This window comes from Ambystoma mexicanum, chromosome 1q, assembly GCF_040938575.1.
Source record: "Ambystoma mexicanum isolate Mex_15411 chromosome 1q, UKY_AmexF1_1, whole genome shotgun sequence".
In the NCBI taxonomy this organism is placed as follows: domain Eukaryota; kingdom Metazoa; phylum Chordata; class Amphibia; order Caudata; family Ambystomatidae; genus Ambystoma; species Ambystoma mexicanum.
Window position 1 is genome coordinate 176,751,340 of NC_090922.1, and position 22,860 is coordinate 176,774,199.

Genomic DNA, 22,860 nt, shown 5'->3' on the forward strand with positions numbered 1-22,860 from the left:
TCTTGAAAGAATTGTTCCAGAATGTTCTTGCGCATCAGCTGTGTGATTTCAATTCTAATTTGAAAAGGGTCATATCTGGCTGTTGGAACAAATGGCAAACTCTTGTGCAATATCTGTGCCTCAGCTTCAGATAGATGGTGTCTTGAGATATTCATTATCAGAGAAAGCTCGGTTGTGGCATCACTGTGTAGGCAGGAGCTACCTCTGGAGAATGAGGGTCAAGTAAATACGATGATGCAAATCTAATTTATATGTGAGATGCAAACCTCAACATTTTGTCTATTACACATGAGCCATTATGCAACAATGCCCCATAGATGTGTATTATCTTCTCCTTCATACAGATTACTAAACATACAGAGTACATACTGCATCATTAAAGTTATATTGCACCAGTTGCCACAGGAGTCAAAGGTAGCTCCTGGTAGCTGTTGCTGTGTAGCTAACCAGGCTTTTCTAGACAACAAGCAGGAGTTACATTGCTTCCAGTAGATTTGAACCTGGTATTTTGCCACATTGCCACCACCATCTATAGATAAACAATGGGTAATATAATGACAATGCTACTATAAGGCCAATGTTATGATGGCACGTCCAATATCCTCTTTGGTGCTCAGTGAGTTGACGGATCCCATTTGATGTCGCTCCTCAAGGCTAGAGGTGCCCTCACTTGGCAGACCCCAGATGACCGGCCTGACAGCATCCATTTGAGAATGCTGAGTTTTGTCACTGAAAGGTACATTCCATATTAGGGTGGGGGGGACAGAACTACATTGTTTATTGGTCTAGAGAGTTAGGCAGACAGATTGAGTGTGCTAACAGAGAGATAGAGTGAGAAAGTGTGTGTGTGTGAGAGAAAGTGTGAGAGAGAGCTAGAGATAGAGAGAGAGACACACACACACTCAGAGAGGAAGAGAGAGGGGAGAGAGGGAGAGTTCCATGTAATGATATCCCCGCTAAAATATCTCCTGACATAAATGCTGCTGTTTTTTGCGGAGACATTACATTGAACATGCGGGGGAAACCTCTGGAACCCCAGATTTGTACATTCTTTTTTGCAAGGTGAGCAGGGGACATCCCCTTTACCCGTCCCCATGCATACTGTCACCAATGGCTTTTCTCAACGACATTATGTATGGGGACATTATGTATGGGACATTATTACCTGATAGAGAGAGGGAGAGAGACCAGCACTGTTCATTGAGTGTGCCTAATAGCGTCACTGTGCTAGAGTCTAAACTTACAAAGTATTCCCTACAACATTGAGTGTGCCTAATAGCGTCACTGTGTAAAAGTTGAATTTAGAAAGTGTGCTTATTAGCGTCACTGTGCTAAAGTTTGAACTTAGAAAGTGTTCCCAACAACATTGAGTGTGCCTAATAGCGTCACTGTGTTAAAGTTTGAACTTAGAAAATCTTCCCAACAACATTGAATGTGCCTAATAGTGTCACTGTGTTAAAGTTGAATTTAGAAAGTGTGCTTAATAGCGTGACGGTGTTAAAGTTGAATTTAGAAAGTGTGCTATTAGCGTCACTGTGCTAAAGTTTGAACTTAGAAAGTGTTCCCAACAACATAGAGTGTGCCTAATAGCGTCACTGTGTTAAAGTTTGAATTTAGAAAGTGTACCCAACAACATTGAGTGAGTCTAATAGCATCACTGTGTTAAAGTTGAATTTAGAAAGGGTGCCTAATAGCGTCACTGTGTTAAAGTTTGAACTTTAAAAGTGTGCCTAATAGCGTTGCTGTGCTAAAGCTTAAACTTAGAAAGTGTACCTGTATCCCCATGTTTATCTATATCCCATGTTTACCACTATCCCATGTTTACCCCATCCATCCTGTCGCTATATATACTTTTGCCGCTATGTACGCCCCCAATGTCCTGCTCTAGTGCCTGTTCTCAGGCGCTTTACTGATAACCACCATATCACACTACTACGCTTACTCTCCCCTATACACCATCATTCAACTAAAACACAGCTATACCATGATAAATTCGGCCTAGCTGTTCACATACTAACATGACCCCACGAACGCCACATCACCCTAATAAAACGCAGCTAGTTGAGCACATTCCGGCTAGCATAGGTGTTCCTCAGGCCTAACGCCGCCAGAACTCAGTCTGGGTGTCCACCCTCAAGACTGAACACATCCAACTGATTTCCTCAACACCACACCTACCGCTAAGAAGCAGCTATCATGCAACAGCCACACCAGCTGCACAAATATCCGATGCGCCCACGCACCATTTGACACTCTCTCTCATTACTGACTCAAACTGCGGTTCCCAAGGGCGTTCAACTTACCAGCGCTTTGAGATCACACCAATGATATATAAGGCGCTATATAAATGCCAAGTAACATAACATAACATTATGTCGGAGTCTAAAAAAATAACTGTGATGTTTTCTAAAACCCCATTCATGCCTTTAGATCGAAGTTATCTCTTTAGAAGGAACATTGTTTAATTTGTATTTATTTATTTTTATTTGACAATGTTTTCTTACAGATGAAGAACCTAAAAAACCTGATAAATCGGACAAAAAAGACGGTGAGTGTTCTGTTCCTTCTTATTGGGGCACTCCACCACCACACATTAGGTTAATTCTGCCTATCTCTCTTGGCACACTGACAAAATGATGTGTCCCTCTTTGATGGCCCATGTAGAAGATGGTTGGTCTGCTATGCACTTTATAGAACAACCTTCACTCACCATCCTCACAATATGTCCAGATGAGAAATGAGAAACCTGAGCCTTGCATTAAAAGGGGATACCAAATCAGTGCCTCACCCCTATTGTTTGGTTTTGGCTCATCATTAGCACTTTATTTCCACCTAGTGTGTGCAAAAACTAATTTCATGGAGTGTAGAGATATGAAGATGTCATTCAATGAGCAAGCGCCAGATTCCTGGCATTTGTATTTGTTGCTTATTGGCTAACCTTGCTGGTACTCTGACACAAAATATGCATCTCAGAGTCTAGAGATGATTATGTATTTCTTGAAGACTGCTATCACATTCCTTAAAACGTACTGTGAGGGGTCAGAAATGTGGGGCGGACAACTTTGTGACGGTTTTTCAAAAGATGCCATTTTATTAACTCAAAAAGTTGGATAAACGCCTCACTATTCCTATCCTGGCAAGGAATTCCCAGCCTAAAATAAACTAAAAGAAACACTCTAACAAAGGATTTCTGTCCCTCACACTTGTACATACAGCAACACAACAAGGAAATATAAGGCACATCAAAGATATAACAAAATATAACCGTTAGATTCACAATCTGGTATCTGTCTCTCTTTATAATCTGGGTGGATTCCCATTCCCCAGATTCAATCAGGATTCTGTTCAACAGATCCAAAAGGATAAGGAAATGCTACCTTGTGATAAAGTTCCAACTCTGTTCCTTCCGTCCTACCTTGGCAACAAAAGTTCCAACATATTTCTGTTTGTTTCAACTTGACTTCAACCAACAGTTCAACAGTGTTTTTCCTTCGTCCACTTGTGACAAAGAGCTTTGAGTAACTTCTTCTGATCAAACCAGAATACTCCCATATCTCATTAGGATCAACAAAATTTGAATTTGTCAGGATAATTCTACATCAGTTTACAAAACACTTGTTTTAGCAATTGGATATGATTCTGCAGCAGTTCACACAACACTTTCTTCAGTAATATTATTTTGTCTGGATGATTCTGAAACAACTCACAAAACACAGCTGTGGTTCTGCTACATCTTCTTCCAGATGTTTAACCACACCACAGTAATTCCTTGACTTCCACCTGGCCCACTCCCCTGCCAGTCCTACTACTACAAAGTCCTCTGCTCTGCTGTACTCTCCTGACAGAACAAAATACACTTCTACAAAGTCTTCTGACCTAGTGTAAACTACTAACTGCAAGTGCTTCTGTGGTAAAGGTTATCTTCCAACAAATTGGCATTGCCTCTTGCTTCACAACATCAAGGTCAAGAATTTCTTCACAGAAAAGAAGAACCACATTGGTGCTGTTTGCTACACACGTGTGCTTGCCACATGCAGTGCAGGTTATGCCCCACTCCTTCTGAATGCCTTCTATCAGAAGGGCACCCTTCGCACCACTCTTGATTCCCCACTTCCGCTTTAACCAAATGCTGACAATTATTCTCTCTCTCTCTTACACCTCTTTGGCTTTGGTAGTGTGGGTTTAAGCCAGTTCCTCTCCTGAGCTTCTTTATTTATGGGCAAAAGGTTTTACACAAGAACAATCAGGGATAAACGCAATAAGTACACCCTTACCGGGTGAAGGCTCTACTGTTAGATAATCGATATATTATATCACACAAGAACAGGTGTACAGCACACATAGGTGCAAGCATATGTCTTTTATACAAACAATCAATGGGTTCACTAACACTATCCCTATTCAGAAGCACACCCTATCCCTGTACGGTGACGCTGTCCCTACGTAAATGCTGGTGCACTCCCTATCTAATAGAAAAGAGGGAGAGAAAGACTGTCCCTATCTCTACAATGTGGTTATTACAAATTATTTGAAAATAATTAAACCATATCCCGACCTTTTGGCATTCTGGACATTTCACAGAGGAATATTTCCTGTGGCAAACAGCCATTCTTTATTCACCCCCAACGAAATGTGTGAACAGAGTGCAAGGTATGGGACTTAAGAAACAAAATATGATAAAAGCTTCAAGCTTAGCCAATACAAAGTTCAATGAAATAACTACTTCACTAGCTGTTCAATTTTCCAGCTCAAATCTAATTCTCATGCAGGTGACTAGATCAGATCAGTATCGTCAAGGAAGTCGACATAAGTGGGCAATTGAAATAAACAGTATCCCAACAGTTTTTTAAAGATATCGTCACAACAAAAAGGGTCGACCGGTTTCGATGACACAGTCAGTGGGGTCATCTTCTTCAGGACCAATACTTTAGGTAGTGCAATCAGTCACTGTTATCCATCGTGCAGACTCGGGCATCCAGCCCAAACCTACGAGAAACATGTTGACAGGTATTCCACCTAGGTGTCGTGTAATGGACGTTACTTTTGGCAGATCATGCCCAAACTAATGTTCAAAGACATAAGCCTTAATTGATGACAGAGACCTGTTCCGTGGTGGGTACCCCCCCTCGGGCAGTACCCCATGGTTACCTCCCATGTGTCCCTTGGCAAACCATTCTGTATATCCATTTGTCATCAACAAATTATTTTTGGAATATTTTGGCCCATTTCTGTGGTTCACATAGATAATTACCATGAGCCCCGACTCCAGGGCTCTGGGGCACTGGAGTCGGGGCTCTGAGGCACTGGAGTAGGTAAATATTCAGGTGATGGGTGTCCTTTTCTTAACTGTCCGTCTCTCTTGTTGTCAGAAAAAGCGCACATAGAATGTGCACAGGCGGCAGCAGAACAAAAGCAAAAACAAAGGGAGGGAGTTTTTAGATGTAAACGACTTTAACATCTAATGGCTTTTCCCATAGTCCACAGAGTTACATGTTACTTGTAATTATTCTGTAATTTAGTTCAACAATGCAAACCATTACCAGGCATTCGGCATGCCTGTTTACTTTTGCAGCTCTGCGAAACAGCAACCTGATCGGTCCGCCATTTCCCAATGCCCATGAATACACTGCGCTGGGGTGCAACAAGGAGCTCCCAGTTACCCGGGACCACTGCGGTGCGGGTGCCGCAGCACATGGGCATTGCTGTGCAGCTGAGGTTATTCCTTACCTCCAGAGGAAGGATTCCTCGCTGCCGATGGAGTTTCACCTTCCGCATTAAACTCACGCGGGCTACAAAGTGAAGTCGTTGCTAAGCAGTGACATGCACCGACTTATGATTCCGCATCAAAATGGGAAGCGTGTCGCAATCCCTAAACATTGTCCCCTAATATGGCGGCCATTGTTAAGTTGCCATATGTGCATTGCATAGAACATCATCTCACTTCAAAGCTGTGTGTTTCCACCTCAATGTGTGCAATGTAGGGCAAAAAAGCAATTGCATTTTCTTAAAGAAACCCCAATTCATTGAACCAGTGAACTGAACGTATAGCAACTGATCTTATGTTCCTACATTTGTAAATGCAGAAAATGTAACTATTCTGTTAAAGGGTCATTGTTACACCACGTAGGAGGGTCTACAAAGGGTCTTTCGGCCCCACTATGAATTCTTCTGTGTTCAATCTTTGATATCATATCATATAATAGGGTAGTCGTTTTTTTTTGTATGTTAACAGCTGGTGCCCTGGCCTCAGTTGGTAGTCCACCATTGAGTGTGGTGGATACACCCGGGTTTAGACCCGATATACCATGGAGATGAAATACACTAATATTCACATGGTGTTCATACTCACATAAGTACGTGTTCCCTGGGTGAGTGTGCACACCTCACTGGTGTTCCTCAGCCTCAGTTTGTCATACCACCGCATATTTATTACTGATGTATTACAGGGTGACTACCATTCCATATTAGTGAGGACTGCTGTACCTCATTTCTCTCTGTGTACTGGTTGCAGTGTCTCTTACTCCAGGCATACCACCAAACAGCATTAGATATACAAGGTACCTGGCTCAACAGTTGATGCCAGGGTACCGTTATTTCATTGCTGCCAGTTTATGCCACTTTATTGCCTCATTGAGGCCATTCTTACAGGTATTCAAATGGAAGATCCACTGCTGTTACCTTTTCATAAGGAGATTGGCAAAATTACCTCCCCTACAAGTGGGGGGGGTTATCTTTTCCAATATGGTCCACTTAAAATCTTCAGCAGAGTGACCCAAAGTCTTGAAATGGGATAGCAATGGTGCGGGTTAATCTCAAGGTTCTAATGCAGGACTTGTGTTCAGTCAGTCTTTTTTTAATCAGTCTCGCCATCATTCCCACATACTGCAATTCACATGGGCAGATATGTAAGTATACTACCCCTTTGCTATTACAGTTAGTAAATTTCCTTTGCTGCCATGGTGTTTTTGCACTATGTCGATATTAGTACTCCAAGTGGTTTGCACGCACATTACACAGCTGACGCAAGGTGCATGGCCCAATAGTAGGCTCATCCCAAAGAAGGTGTGCTGATTATTTGGTCCATGGTCATCATCATTTGTCTCTTTAAGAGTATGGACTAGTCGACCCCGCAGGGTTTGTCTGCATTTGATTATGAAGGTCGGCTGTGCCAGAAGACTTGATCCAGTGTTGAGTATTGGCCATAGTTTTTTTATTTCTCTTTTAAGCACATTAAAGATCGGTGAATAACTGAACAAACACCGACGTGATACTGCACCGCGTTCCAGCCTTTGGATGTTGTTGGAGGGTGATGTCCCTGGGAATATTTTTAGCTCTCTTCCAGGTGCTGTTTACAACTTTCTTGGGGTATCCTCTCTGAACTAGTTGTTTTTTCAGTGAGCCTGCTTGTGTATTAAAGTCCCTTAAATTGGTGCAGGTACGTCTGTATCTAAGAAATTGTCCAAAGGGCAAATTATCATGCATTGCTCGTACATGATAACTGAAATATGTGAGGAGGGAACTGCGATATGTGCTTTTTTATGTACCTTATAAATCAGCTGTCTGTCTTGCACTATTATGTGCATGTCTAGGAAGTGCGTTTCTTGTTTGCTAGATTCAATACTGAAATTTAGGTGTATGGTACTTTCATTGAGCCAGTGGTGGAACAATGACAAATCTTCCGCTGACCCCTCAAAGATCATCAATATGTCATCTATGTATCTACGCCACAACACAATCTGTTGTTCATACGGATTGGTGGGTGGATACACATGCTCAACTTCAAACTGCTCCACGTATAGGTTAGCGAGACTGGGGGTGAACGTAGCTCCCATCACAGTACCAGAAATGTGTGGATACAAACTCTCCATACATATGAAGAAATTCCATGTCAAGGCGATCTCTGCCAATTGTGTGATGAACAACGCATGACCGCTATCCAATTTGGTGTCTGCCTCAAAGCATCGTCAGACTGTTTCCAGTGTCTCCCCTTGAGGGATACTGGTATACAGTGCCTCGATGTCCATAGTGACCAGCCACTGAGTTTCGGCAATGGAAGTTAATGTAACAAACAGATTTAGAATGGCTATGGAGTCTTTGACAAAGGATTATATTTTCGGGATCTCATCTCTAATAAAGATATCCACATACTGGAAAATGGTTCCAAAATTAAATTGATACAGGAAACTATGGGCTGGTACAGTAGTGGTATGACGCCCTTATGAACCTTCAGAAGGGCATAAAAGGCTGGCAGTGTAGGAAAAGATGGTGTCAAGAATGCTGCTTCCCTCTCACTGATCTAATCCTCTGCCAACGCCTCTTCAATGATGGGGGCTATGAGAGATATGATGGCAGGTGTGGTATCTGTAGGTAACATCATATAGCTGTCGTCATCTTGTAATAGTCCGTTGACCATATTGGTATATGCCATAAGATCCATTATAACCATAACCCCACCCTTATCTGCCGGTTTTATTACAATGGTGTTGTACTTGGCTAAATCAGTGAGTGCTGCCAATTGTTCCTTCGTATCGTGGTTGTGTACCTATGGTATTGTATTTTCCAAGACTTCAATCTTTTTTAATAGTGCCTGTTCAAAGGTAACGGATTCTGCAGTGTTACTGTGCGAGGGTGGAAAGAACTGCGACGGAGTGCGTTAGCCTGTCACATCAGGCTGCGTTCCTTCTTCCTTTAGATGACAGAATTGTTTGAGAATGATCTTGCGCATCAGTTGTGTGATTTCAATTCTAATTTGAAAAGGGTCATATCTGGCTGTTGGAACAAATGACTAACCCTTCTGCAATATATGTGTCTCAGCTTCAAAAAGATGGTGTCTTGAGATATTCATTATCAGAGAAAGCTTGGTTGCTGCATCACTGTGTAGGCAGGAGCAACCTCTGGAGAATGAGGATCTAGTAAATACAATGCTCCAAATCTAACTTATATGTGAGATGCAAATCTCAACTTTTTGTCTATTACATATGAGTCATTATGCAATAATGCCCCATAGATGTGTCCTATCTTCTCCTTCATACAGATTCCTAAACATACAGAGTACATACTGCATAATTAATGTTATATTGCACCAGTTACCACAGGAGTCAAGGTTAGCTCCTGGTAGCTGTTGCTGTGTAGCTAACCAGGCTTTGCTAGCCTACAAGCAAGAGCTACATTGCTCCTAGTAGATTTGAACCCTAGTATGTTTCCGGTTCATAGTTATAACATCGAAAACAAAAAAGTTGAAAGTCATAATTTCGAGAAAAAAAACATCAAAAAATAAAAAGTCGAATTTCTTTTTTAATACATTTTTTATTCGAAATGGGGGGTTCCCCCAACCCCTCTTTTTTAATTTTTTTTTGTTTTTACCTTTTTTTTTTATATACTAGAGCCAAAAAATAAATATAAATAAAAAAATAAATAATTCAACTTTTTATTTTTCGACGTTTTGCTTTCGACATTGTCTTTCGACATTTTGTTTTCGATATTTTGAGTGACCACCATGTTTCCCCATTGCCACCACCATCTATAGATGAACAATGAGTAATGTAATAACAATGCTACCATAAGGCCAATGTTATGATTGAAAGTCCAATATCCTCTTTGGTGCTCAGTGTGTTGATAGATCCCATTTGATGTCGCTCCTCAAGGCTAAAGGTGCCCCCACTTGGCAGACCCCAGATCACCGGCCTGACAGCATCCATTTGAGAATGCTGAGTTTTGTCACTGAAAAGAACATTCCATATTATCGTGGGTTGGACAGAACTAGATTGCCTATTAGTCTAGAGAGTTAGGCAGGCAGATTGAGTGTGCTAACAGAGAGATAGAGTGAGAAAGTGTGTGTGTGTGAGAGAGAAAGTGAGAGAGAGAGCAAGAGATAGAGATAGAGATAGAGAGAGAGACACACAAAGAGAGGAAGAGAGAGAGAGAGAGAGAGAGAGGGAGAGAGGGAGGGTTCCATGCAATAACGTCCCTGTAAAAATGTCTCCTGACAAAAATGTCGCTGTTTTTTGCAGAGACATTTTTACATTGAACATTCGGGGGACGCAAGGTGAGCAGGGGACATCCCCGCAACCCATCTCCATACATAATGTTACCATATATAATGTCGCCAATGGCTTTTCCCGGTGACATTATGTGTGGGGACATTATGTATGGGACATTATTACCTGATAGCGAGACGAAGAGAGACCAGCACTGTTCATTATGTCAGAGTCTAAAAAAATAACTGGGATTTTTTCTAAAACCCCATTCATGCCTTTAGATCGAAGTTATCTCTTTAGAAGTAAGATTGTTTAATTTGTATTTATTTATTATTATTTGACAATGTTTTCTTTTCTTACAGATGAAGAACAAAATAAACCTGATGAGCCGGCCAAAAATAACTGTGAGTGTTCTGTTCCTTCTTATTGGGGCACTTCCCCACCACACATTAGGTACATTCTGCTGCTCTCTATTGGCACACTGACAAAATGACGTGTCCCTCTTTGATGGCCCATGTAGAAGATGGTTGGTCTGCTATGCACTTTATAGAACAATCTTCACTCACCATCCTCACAATATGTCCAGATGAGAAATGAGAAACCTGAGCCTTGCATAAAAAGGTGATAGAAATCAGTGCCTCACCCCTATTGTTTAGTTAGTTTTGGCTCATCATTAGCACTTTATTTCTACCTAGTGTGTGCAAAAACAATTGTTATGGAGTGTAGAGATGTGAAGATGTCATTCAATGAGCAAGTGCCAGATTTCTGGCATTTGTATTTGTTGCTGTCTGTGCCACTTTTTATTGGCTAACCTTGCTGGTACTCTGATACAAAATAAACATCTCAGAGTCTAGAGATGATTATTTATTTCTTGAAGGCTGCTACAACATTCCTTGTAAAGTATTGTCAGGGGTCAGAAATGTGAGGCGGACAACTTTGTGATATTTTCAAAAGATGTCATTTTATTAACTCAAAAAGTTGGATAAACGCCTCACTATTCCTATCCTGACAAGGAATTCCCAGCCTAAAATAAACTAAAAGAAACACTCTTAACAAATGATTTCTGTCCCTCACACTTGTACATACAACAACACAACAAGGAAATATAAGGCAGATCAAAAATATAACAAATATAACAGTTAGATTCACAATCTGATATCTGTCTCTCCTTATAATCTGGGTGAATTCCCCTTCCCCAGATTTAAGCAGGATTCTGTTCAACAGTTCCAAAAGGATAAGGAAATCCTGTCTTGTGATAAAGGTCCAACTCAGTTCCTTCCATTCTACCTTGACAACAAAAGTTCCACCACAGTTCTGTTTGTTTCAACTTCACTTCAACCAACAGTTCAACAGTGTTTTTCCTTCTTCCACTTGTGACAAAGAGCTTTGAGTAACTTCTTCTCATCAAACCAGAAAAATCCCATAGCTCCTTAGGATCAACAAAATTTGAGTTTGTCAGAATAATTCTACATCAGTTCATAAAACAGTTTTTAGAAATTGGATATGATTCTGCAGCAATTCACACAACACTTTCTTCAGTAATATTATTTTGTGAGGATGATTTTGCAACAACTCACAAAACACAGTTGTGGTTCTGCTACATCTTCTTTCAGATTTTTAACCACACCACAGTACATCATTGACTTCCACCTGGTTCACTCACCTGCCAGTCCTACTATTACAAAGTCAACTGCTCTGGTGTACTCTCCTGCTAGAACAAAATAAACTTCACTGGAAGTACCCGGAAATACCCCTTTGCCCGTGACTCTGCCCATTCTGCTGTTGATGCTGAGCTCCTTAAACTGTGAATCACGTCAAGGATTAAAAGACGTTTGTTTTGTGGCATTTCTACGAGTGGTTTGCTAATCCCGCCCGCTCTAGAGGCAAGTCTTCAAAAACAGACTTGCACGCGCACCAGCGCTAGCGCACCACAGGAAGTACTTTTAAGTGCCCCTTTGCCCGTGACTCTGCTCATTCTGCTGTTGATGCTGAGCTCCTTAAACCGTGAATCACGTCATTGATTAAAAGACGGTATACTGGACTTGGACACTTCAACTTGAAGTACTGTTACATTTGTGGAAGTGAATTCTGACATTGATTTTATTTATTTTAATTTTATTTATAGTTTGTTTTGGGGCGTTTCTACGAGTGGTTTGCAAGCCACGCCCCCTCTAGAGGCAAGTCTTCAAAAACAGACTTGCGCGCGCACCAGTGCGTGCGCACCACTGGAAGTACCCGGAAGTGCCCCTTTGCCCCTTCGCCTCGTCGCTGAGTTTAACTTTCAGGAGATGAAGGAAGGTACGGGTGGGAAAAGAGAGGGTTTAAAATTATTTTTTTTTAAAAAAGGGAATAAACAAGGGAAATGCTTCCCACAACAAGGGACATGCTTCCCACACTCAAGACCGGTATGCCTCTCTGTCTTGTTCCATTGTCACTGGTAACGAGTACTGTTCCCCCGCCTCGGACTTCGACCAACGTGTACTCAACACCAGTAGGTGGGAAGGGTAGTGGCTGTGGGGTTGGGAAAGCTGATATTAGCTTCTTTTGCAAAGGCTCGCTATCAGCAATAGAGCCAAGAAGTTCCTAACTGACATTCCTGTGTACAATGCTACGTCGGGTGAGGGTGGCAGGCAATTGATTGCTAAACGTGACTAGGTACCTCTGAATGATATGTTTCCTGTATTTAATATGGTGAATCAGGCTGCTTCTTTGTGTCCTGAGCAGTTACATGTAAATAATGTGTCCTTAACAGATACTGCTATTCTAGATACATTGCAAATTGCAGATTAAAACCCAGCCTTAGTGAATCATTCTGTACATGCCGTGAGTGATGTTGCTATTATTGATTTGGACCCGGATGATTCTGTGTTCTCTGACAAATGTTTGCCTGAAAATCTTTCTTGTTCACCAGTGATGTTTTCTGAGGTCTGTTATAAATCCTCTAGGTCGGTCAGTGTGTCTAGGCACTCGCAGCAAAATAGTTCTTGTAGGCACACTTTTGGTACAAATACAACTTTTCCCAGACATAATATTGATGCTCAAGCTGATGTGACATTAGTGGCCATGAATTCGGCCCTCCAAGCTTTGGGTAATCTATACAATGTATTGGATCGTAGGTTCCTTGTTCAGGAGGAAAAATTAAATACAATTTTGTCTTTACAAAGGGAGGGGATGAATTTGGATAAGAAATCTTTGATGCTATCTGACCCTCTAATACCTGGCAAAATTCTTGTATCTACGGTCGCTTGTCAAACACAGTGTAATTATACTGTACGGTCACCCTCTTGCCCTGTGTTTGCTAATGTAACCAGTGCTGTGGTGAAATCCCTTCCATGTATCAAATCAATTATATATGACAACTCAAATGAGTGTCCTACTTCTTCCTTGGCTCAAGTGCCGTGCCCGAACGACCCCATGCTGATTTCCTCCTTAAGTGAAATTAAGAAGGTATATTCAATTTTTCTTCCTCCTAAGGATGCACTTGTGCCTTTGCTTAAGCCCTCGTTGAATCTATTACCTTCAAAGATGCCTCAAAGTGGTGCGAAAGATATTCAAACAAATGCGCCCAAGCTTACGAAAAACCAACCTGCTTTGAAGCATGGGGGAAAGGCTGTCGCCAAACAATTCTTCAAGGCGATTACCATACCGAGAAAAAATAAAACCCTAGCTTTGTTAGCTATAAAAAAGAAATACATTCTTATGAATCAAGCCAAGCAAAAACAAAAATAAGCCTATGGTATTCTGTGCTGCAGAGGTGCTAAATTATCCTCCATCACAAGGTAACGTTAAGACAATTTACTTGTGAGATTACAATAAAATGACAATCTTTGATATCTCAATTGAAAATTCTTTTGGCCAAGTTTGGGAAGTTTTCCCTAAAACATACCATCACCTTCTATAAGATGAAAGTCATTCCAATCATCCTGTATGGTATAGAAGCTTCACTACCTCAAGATCGTATGTTCTGGGATGCCATTGAGTCCAAATATTGGAAAACATTGTTGAATTTGCCTCGTAGCACGCCAATGGCGATGTTGCGACATGAACTGGGGCCTTTTGTCACTGTATTCTCAGGTGACTTGGAAGCAATGTGCCCTTTTACGCAAAATGTTGGAGGGGCAAAAAAAATGATCCATTATTAAATGCTGAGCGCCCAAATTAATTTCATCTAAGAAAATCTTCGCAATTAAGTGACGAAGTCATGTACTGAATGCCGTTGATGATGCTGCTGTAACGATTGACCTCCTTTTAAATAACCCAGACCGAGCAAAGGTAAAAATATTCCAGCATGATTGGATGGCTAATTTGCTGAAATGTTCTAAATGTAAGGATTTTAGGACTCACTTGTTTGGCTCTAAAAGATACCAAGTCTTGGCTGACTATCTTATTAAATGCCCTTCTCAGCATATTCAGAGGATGTTTCTGAGATTCAGGTTGAATCAGTGGATCACCAGGGGCATATTGTGCAGAAGGAAGAGAATTGCATTGAATTTAAACTTCTGTCGCTATTGTCTAAATGTCAATCAAAGAGAGACACTGCAACATCTTTTAGTTGATTGTACTGCCTTGAATGATGTAAGAAGGAGATGTTTTGAGAGAAAGTTGGTTGTGCAAGATTATCTGAATAGTGATCAAGTGTGGTTTCTTTTATTTTCAAATCCTAGAGTTGCAATACAAATATCAATAGTACAGTTCCTTGACATGCTGTTACCAGCCATAGAAAATAAGAGTCATCAGGAAATAGTAAATTTGTATAGCTTGTGTAGGATTTGATTCTGGATTCTTTTTTTTTTGTATTATTCCCTCCTTCTTTTTGATCATGTTCTTTTTTTCTAATTTATTCTCTTTTTAAATATATAATGTATAATGACTAATGAATAATGTATTTTGTATGGATACTTGTAGATATTTGCTTTGAGATTATTTTGTAAGCTGTATAAGAAATAAGTAATTCCAACTAACCAAATTAATTTAAAAAAAATTTTAGAAAATAAACTTCTACAAAGTCTTCTGATCTGGTGTACTCTCCTGCCAGGCCAAAATAAACTACTAACTGCAAGTTCTTCTTTGGTAAAGTTTAACTTCCAAAAAATTAGCAATGCCTCCTGCTTCACAACATCAAGTTCAAGAATTTCTTCAGGGAAAAGAAGAACCACACTGGTGCTGTTTTTTACACACTTGTGCTTGCCACACGCAATGTAGGTTATGCCCCACTCCTTCTGATTGCCTTCTATCAGAAGGGCATCCTTACTACCACTCCCCACTTCCGCTTCAACCAAATGCTGGCAATGATTCTCTCTCTCTCTTACACCTCTTTGGCTTTGGTAACGTGGGTTTAAGCCAGTTCCTCTTCTGAGCTTCTTTATATATGGGCAATAGGTTTTACAAACATTGGGTTCCTCATTTGGCCCCTCTTGGCTTTGGCAATGGTTGTTCTTTTTAATTTGCCTTGTTATAGTTCTATTTTGGCATTGGTAATAGTTGTTTGAATTGGTTTCTCAACTTATTGCCCCCGCTTGTTGTTGGTCTTTAATCCAAACCACATACATGCCATCACACCCTTCTGGTCTGCTGATTAAATTCTTATTATTCCACTTGCTCCTTTTTAAGTTAGATTGGTTTACAAAATAATGATTTGTCTGCTTTATGTCCGTTTGGTATTCAAAAACACATTTCCTTTTAAATTTCACTCTGTTTGTATTACTTTTAAGGATAAGTCACCCAGACTTGGCAAGCAAGCAGTTACGGAGTCGCTCTGGGGTCGCAATTTCTTAGTGAAATCACAGGGTCTGGTGTGCCCGTCCTTTCACCTCGCTGCCTCCTGGTCCTCTGCTGCTGTTTTTCTTTTTCGGCCCAGAATCCTCTTCTTTTCATCTACCTGCAACTCATGCCAATCCTTAGTGGACCTCTCCTTGCTCCCACAGCTCGCAGGTGCTCACCTGCCACCAGAGCCCAACCGACATTGGGAAAAGCTTTCAAATGTTGAGCTTTCCACTGTGCGACCTCTGCAGCTACGGTCCTCAGAGATAAAGCTGTCAATTTCAATGCTTCCCGCTACGCTACCTCTGCATTCAAGGTCTCGGACAGAAGAGACATTCTCAGGACCGACATCTGCTTGATAAACGACGGTGGTCCCAGCGTCTCTGCTCTCCTCATTCTTCTTCTTCTGCTGCCACTTGGAGGTGTTAAATCCATCTTCTACTACTGTTCTTCTTCATGGCCTGCGCCTGAGGGGGCCTTTTATGCCTCCCAGTCTCCCTCTTTTGTAAGTCCTTACGACTAATAGGCTGCACTTTGCAGTCTCATGTCTCTGCTGCCCTCCTGTTCATCCCAGAACCTTGGGACTTGGAGTCCACAATATAAAAATCAGCTTTTCTAAAGGGAATATTAATACCATGTTCATTTCTTTCCTTAATTATATTCCCCAAAGGGATACCATAAGGATTCAATGAAGGATTTGACTTTACAGAGGTTTTTCTAGGTCTAAATTGGTACTATTTAAAGACTCGTCCTTACTATTCCTCTGGAAGTCATTTGAGCTTTCACCTCTTGGTATGTCCATGATTTTCAAATGGATTTCATTCCTTCTATGATGCTGGAAAAACCTTTTGGAGGGACAGGGCCTCAGTGTCCTTGTCCTACCACTTATCTGTGTGCGTTTTCTTTCTGGCAGTGCAGCTCTTCATGTTTTCCTTTTGGTGAACAACACCCAATAGATACCCTTATGGCACACATGGGTGGGGGTAAACCCTTGTACCCCTTATGTGTGTTTCTGGGTGCTTGTATCTTGCCCACAGAGCAGGGTATGGGCCAGTGGCAGATACATGCTGACTTGGCAGTGGCTCTGAGTGTCCTCAATTTTGGGACACCCAGGCCTTGCCATACGAATCAATGGATTCCTGAAGGAAGGCTAGATGGCCACAGTAGCATCTTGGTTTCTATTGCCTTTACACTTTACCAGACCTTAGTCTGTCCCTTCCCCCTGATAGGCTGTGTGGTGGGAATACCATATATGTCTCTGGGGCTGCCACCTGTCAGACTGACTGGAGCCGTCCCAGAGTCTATGTATTGTGGGTACACCCTTGGAGTGGGAACTGTATGACTGGAGTCTGAAGTGAAATCACATTATGGGTTTCTGGTTTTGGTTGTATGACGCAATGCCCGAGACAGCCCTGACTGAAACTGGAGTGAATGTGGTGCAGCGTGCGTAAAGGCTGGGTGCTTACTCCAATCCACATTCTGTTTGTTTAGTGTCTTGGTGGAGTGAATGGCCTGAATGCACGGTGAGCGTGATTGGCTGCCTGACTATATAAATGCACTCATGAAGCCTGGTACAGCCTGGATGAATGGGGACCAACATTGGACCTCTCACTCACCATGGTATTCTGAAGCTGAAGCTGAAACCTGAAGCTTGAACCCTGGGTCCAGTCGGAGGAAGGAGTCTGCAGCTGAATTACCTCAAAGAATCTGATGACTGCTGAGCTGACCTAACGACGGAGTCAAGAGAGGATGTGGATAGTCGATAGGAGACCTCTACCGGAGCTATGAGGGAACATCATGCCCCTGCTACTCTTCATCAGAAGTACCCTGGAAGCCAGTCATGTGTGCCTGCCATCCAGGGAAGGAGTCTTTGTGAATCCAGAAGAGAAGTGCCTAGACATCTTGAATCCAAGAAGTCCAGTTGTGTCACCCAGGGTCGGGAGGAGTGTTTGTGACCACTGGAAGCACAATTGCTATCTACCGCCTAGAAGAGGGGCTACCTTGGCATAGTGCTGCTTGACACCCAGACCTGCAAAAGTTCCACCTGATCAAGGAATCCTTAAAGGGACATCCCTGGCATGACATCTGACCACGTTTTCCTGCCAAAGTAGATTCCAGTTCGCTGTGGGCAGAGAAAGGTCCGCTGGTGGGTGTCCCACCACCAGAATTTGAAGAAGATGTCCCGATGGTCCAGCCTTGATGAGGTCCATAGTCCAGTAGTCCTACTTCTGCCACTGCACCTGTCGCCACCAACACCATAATTTCAGATTTTTCCTCCAAAAGGCATCCAAGGTCCTCAGAGGTCGTACCTTCTTCGGCCAGGCCTTTTCAGAGTCCGGAGGAAGTTTCACCTTCAAAGGACTTCCACAGCCGGAGTAATGCCCGTCCAATGGAAACCAATGGGAAGCCCAAAACAGCTGTCTTTCTGAAAGTTCTTAGTTCCTCTTTTATTCGTATCCTTGGCATCCCAGCCCTCCAGGGTACCCGTCGAGTTAAGCCAAGAAACTCTGCCACTTGCCTGCCAAGGCACCACAGGTACTGTGATAAGCAAGAGCATCTTCCAGGCTCAGGAGTCGTCCAGGGGTCCCAGAGTCTTCTTGGATTCTGTTCCCCTGTGGCATCTCAGGTACATTGGGGTGGCAGAACCTGTAAAAAGAAAGCAGAGCATTATTGAAAATGTTTAGACTGGGCTGTAAAAGACAAGATGAGGTACTCTATAACCTTTACATTACAGGTTGCCCAGGTGGGGGGGATCCACACACAGTATTGCTATTTTAGTCTCACAAAAGTATACTGCCTAAGTTCTGAAACTAGCCTGCCTTTCTTCCTTGATCTATGAAATTACACCTTACTTAAGAATTCACATGCCTGTTTAAAGCTATGAGCAGTTGGTGCATTTTTACTTAATTTAAGGCTAGTGTGGTACTACATAGAGATCAAATCCTTGCCATTCTTTGGATAGAACTGCCTGGGTTAAGTGTTATTATTGATATGCATATATTTTACCAAACCTCATTTTATATAAAGAAGCTGTGTTACCACCTAACAGTGTGTGGACATTCCTCTGTGGGTGCTTGGGGACTCATTGTACTAAAGAACCAGCCTGCATCACTTCCTGAGTGCTTATGCCTTGGTTGCTCATCCAAACTACCATATAGAGAACCTTGGCTGAGGTGCTCTGTGCCTTTGTCCCAACCAAATAGAGGGCAGAAGTACAGATACGCCCTTTCAGTCTTTGCACTGGTGGCAGCAGTGAGATCACTGGTTATAAGACAATGTTTAACCTAGCTACTACAAAATAGCCAAGCTTTCGTTAATTACAGGGTTTAGTGGTGCATACTGATAACTGCACTACAAACAATGGAAACTGTTGCAAATGGTAAATTGACTCGGATGACCTTAGAAGCACTCCAGAGTGCTTGTGAAGTGAGAGGAATAGATTTTGAGGATAAGTCTAAGAGGACTCTGATGGAGACCTTACCACTGGGAAGTCACAGTTGCTACCAATAGGATTGCCACCTCTCCTGTCACTTCTATTCCAAAACCCAACATTGTTTCTCAAGGGAATGCCCTGCAACTTTAGTTATTAAGGATAAAGTTAGCCTTTGAATAAAAGAAGTTAGAGAATTACGCTGAGTTGAAGAAAGAGGAGTTGGCACAACAAGTTATTTTAATTTTTTTTTCTTTTATTAGGTTTACAGTTTATTACAAACATGTACCTTTAAAAACAATGTAACAATCAGGTAAGGGTAAATAGAGGAGGAGTAAAGGAAATGCACAATAATACATTAAGATGGAAAGTCCATATATAATACCCATTAATAAAATCTCACAAAGTCCTGTGTCATAATTTCATCAAAGGAACCCCCTCATAAAATTTGTAAAAGCAAAAATCAACCCAAATCGTTTCCTTCACACAGACGCGCCCACCACTCGTCGGCATTCAGGTGTGGTTTTGTGGCGATTATAAGGTAACACCCAATTTAAACTAAAAAACTGTCCATATGGACGTCTTGTTCTATTAGGGTGCTACCGTTTTTCTTGCAGCCAAAAATACTGAACATTACGAGTGGGGGCACCGGGGGTGTCCCCCTGCTCCCCATGTTCAGTATTTTGGGGGTTTTGGGTGTCCCTTGCATCCTTAACATTGACGGAGGGGGATAGAAATTGCCTGGGCCCCTGTTTTTAATGAGCAGTCAAAACAGGGGCCGGAGCAGTTATACCGCGGACAGTCCACCCACAAACAAAACGTTTGCGGGAAGACATCCCTGATCCAATTACCTTGTTCTCATTGACCTCAGGCTTGGGCAGAGAAGACGTAATGGTGTACTGACTCTGTTTGACCATTACAGAATCTGCACAGCGTGTGATTAACGCCATCTTGGTGTCTATTAAACAACACCTCTCTTGTATGCAAAATATTTAGCACGAGCCTTAGAAAAATATCTGTTTCTTGGGTTCAAAAACTTTGCCAAATACTTTGCCACCGCGTTTAAAAAGCCAGAGCAACCTTTCATTAAGGCAGCTAACTTACACTTTAGCCTCTTACATTAAGTCACTCTCCAATGGAAGCACCACGCTTTGCACTTTACTAGGTGAGGCCTGAACCTGAAGGACCATTCTGAGTTGTCAATATTCTGCAGAATGTTTTTGCATAATGAATACCATGATCTCAAGGTCCAATCTGGAGGGATTCCAGATTTGACACCGAAGATTTCCAATTGAGGCGGTCTGTCTCCCGAGATCATTTTCCCATAAAGGTTTAGGGAGTTCCAAACCACCCTTATTTACATTGATAGGAGGCCCAGCTCAGCTCTTATGACCGCAACTGGAACACAATTTGGTAGCTCCAGGATACGCCTCCGAAATGATCCCTCAAGTACGTCCCAAAATGTCCACAGTAATGCCAAAGAGGGCACTGCCCCATAAGTTAGGACAGGTATGACCTTATGCTTATAGGATTTCATAATAGGGATTAGAGGGTGTTTCCCATATTTTTTGTGTAGGGCTAAGCCTTGCGCGGTCAGAGTTTTCACTCTGCATTTTAAATCCACTGTCCATGGGGTATCGTTGTTACTAGAATGTATCCGTATTCCCATATATTTTATTGACTCTACAACCTTGACCACCTCATCTCCCAGGTTTCAGCAAAAAATCCCCTTTTTATCCCTCTTCCCCCCAACTTTCTCAACACCATAATTTCAGATTTTCAAACCATTTCCACTCAATGTACCCCTTTAGGGCTTCAAGGCTGCGCTGAAGATCTATGGGAGTCTGATCCACTATTACTAAACCGTCAGCGCAGCCTATCTACCCCACTTGAGTAGCATTGATCCTTGGAGGAAAGGTAGATGGTAGATTTAAGACATTCCTAAGATCTGAAAGAAATAAGCTGAAAAGGGTTGGGGCCAAAGGGCATCCCTTTTTTAATCCTCTAAATGACCCAATTTTTCTATATAGTAGCCCTCGATTATTCAGGCGAACTGGCACCATGGTCCCTTCATGAAGAGCGCTATTCGCAGAGATCAACTCCGGCGGGCAATACCAATTTTTCATCTTTGCCACAGTCTGTACCGGTCAACGCTTTCAAAGGCCTGTCGAAGATTTATGAATTCCAAGTACAATGGTCTTTTGTTTTTAGGCATTGTATGTTCAGTAGATTGATAAGTATTAAATTAACATTACAGTCGACACCTTTGATAAACCCAGTCTGACGGTGATCAAAATCGCCTGAGTGCAACATCCACCTATTTAATCTTGCCAACAATAGGCCTACAAATGCTTTCCCCAAAACATCCATAAGGGTGATTGTTTGGTAGGATTTTGGGTTAACCTATCACCCTTCTTGAAAATGGGGACCAGAATTACCAGTTTCCAGGAAGGAGGGATCTTAGCCTTTTTGACGATGTAGGAGAAAAGGATAAAACAAAAGTCCGTCCAATTTTCAGGGGCGGACTTGAGAATTGAGTTTGTAAGGCCATCTGGGCCTGGAGCATAGGAGTTAGAGAGTTTCTTAATTACATCCTGGGTCTCATCTCTATCAAAAGTAATAGGCCAATTATCTAAGGTCTGCAAAACGAGGAGGGTCACGTTATCTTTGGGTGCAGCAAATAAGGATCCAGAGTGGGTGACCCATCTCTCTTAAGTTACTGGGTTGCTATGTAAGGCATCCTGTGGTAATACTCTATTATTTAGGATTTCCCAGAAGTTATTAGTATTATTTGCAAAAACTGCCTGCAACATTATTTCACCATCATTCTGCAGCATGATAGTTTTATGCGAGGACACCCAATTTCTATATCTTTGTTTCTGCTTTCTCCTTTGCTCTTTTCTTATCACAGTCGGCAAATCTTATTGTTGATATCTGATCGCATTATATTCCTTTGTTCAGCCAGATCTTTATCAGACCTATCTGCTCGACTAAAAAGGGGTTTACCCCCTGCATTCTTTTTTTCCACAAAGTCAAGTAGGAGAGGCCTATAATCTATCACTTCAGCATAGTTAATAATGCCCTTTGACAGATGTTCTGTGAGGGAAGGTACCTCAATTGGGGAAATCCTTAGTCTATTCCTCCCTGGATTAATCTTCACATTACTAGGCCACCCTTCATACCTATACCTCGAAAGAAATGACTAGACTAGTTTCACCATATCACGGTCACTATAGTTGGTTTTCACTACTTCCAAAGTTGTACATTCATGCAAGATATTGGCTGATACAAATGTATAATCAAGAGTTGCCCTCTGCGAACCACGATACTACGTTGGGGCACCTGGAATATCCCCTGTAGTGTTACCATTTAGCATATGAATCTGTCTCTCTCCATAGTTTGCAGCCATATATAGTCCTGCTTTCTTTACCATTTGTGAGCGATTGTAAGCTAGCAACATCTCTTCCCCTGAATTTTAAGCAATCTATATTCAGGTCCCGACAAACAATGATTTTTAGGTTGGCATAGAGAACATTCCAGTTATCAACTATTCTGCCCACCTGATCAGCAAACTCGATAGTTTCTCTTGCAACAGGATTCCAGTACATGTTTAGCAGGCACAACCATTCACACCTCTCGGATCCATATTTTATCACCTCAACCAGCAGCGCCTGGATGTATGGATTAGGGTCA

General features: G+C 41.9%; 1 protein-coding gene across 13 annotated transcripts in view; it reads left to right on the top strand.

Annotated features, from left to right (window-relative positions):
• LOC138526227 (T-cell-interacting, activating receptor on myeloid cells protein 1-like) overlaps positions 1 to 22,860 on the top strand; it is a 733,986-nt gene that overhangs the window by 509,530 nt on the left and 201,596 nt on the right. For 8 of the 13 annotated variants that reach the window (XM_069636718.1, XM_069636712.1, XM_069636798.1 and 5 more), the window contains 2 exons: positions 2,507 to 2,548; positions 10,340 to 10,381. The exons of 1 other annotated variant lie outside the window; for it this stretch is intronic. In XM_069636718.1, the coding sequence (XP_069492819.1) occupies positions 2,507 to 2,548; positions 10,340 to 10,381 (84 nt within the window). The remainder of the gene's footprint in view (positions 1 to 2,506; positions 2,549 to 10,339; positions 10,382 to 22,860) is intronic. 4 more of the 13 variants (XM_069636726.1, XM_069636783.1, XM_069636774.1 and 1 more) reach the window with 2 other exon arrangements.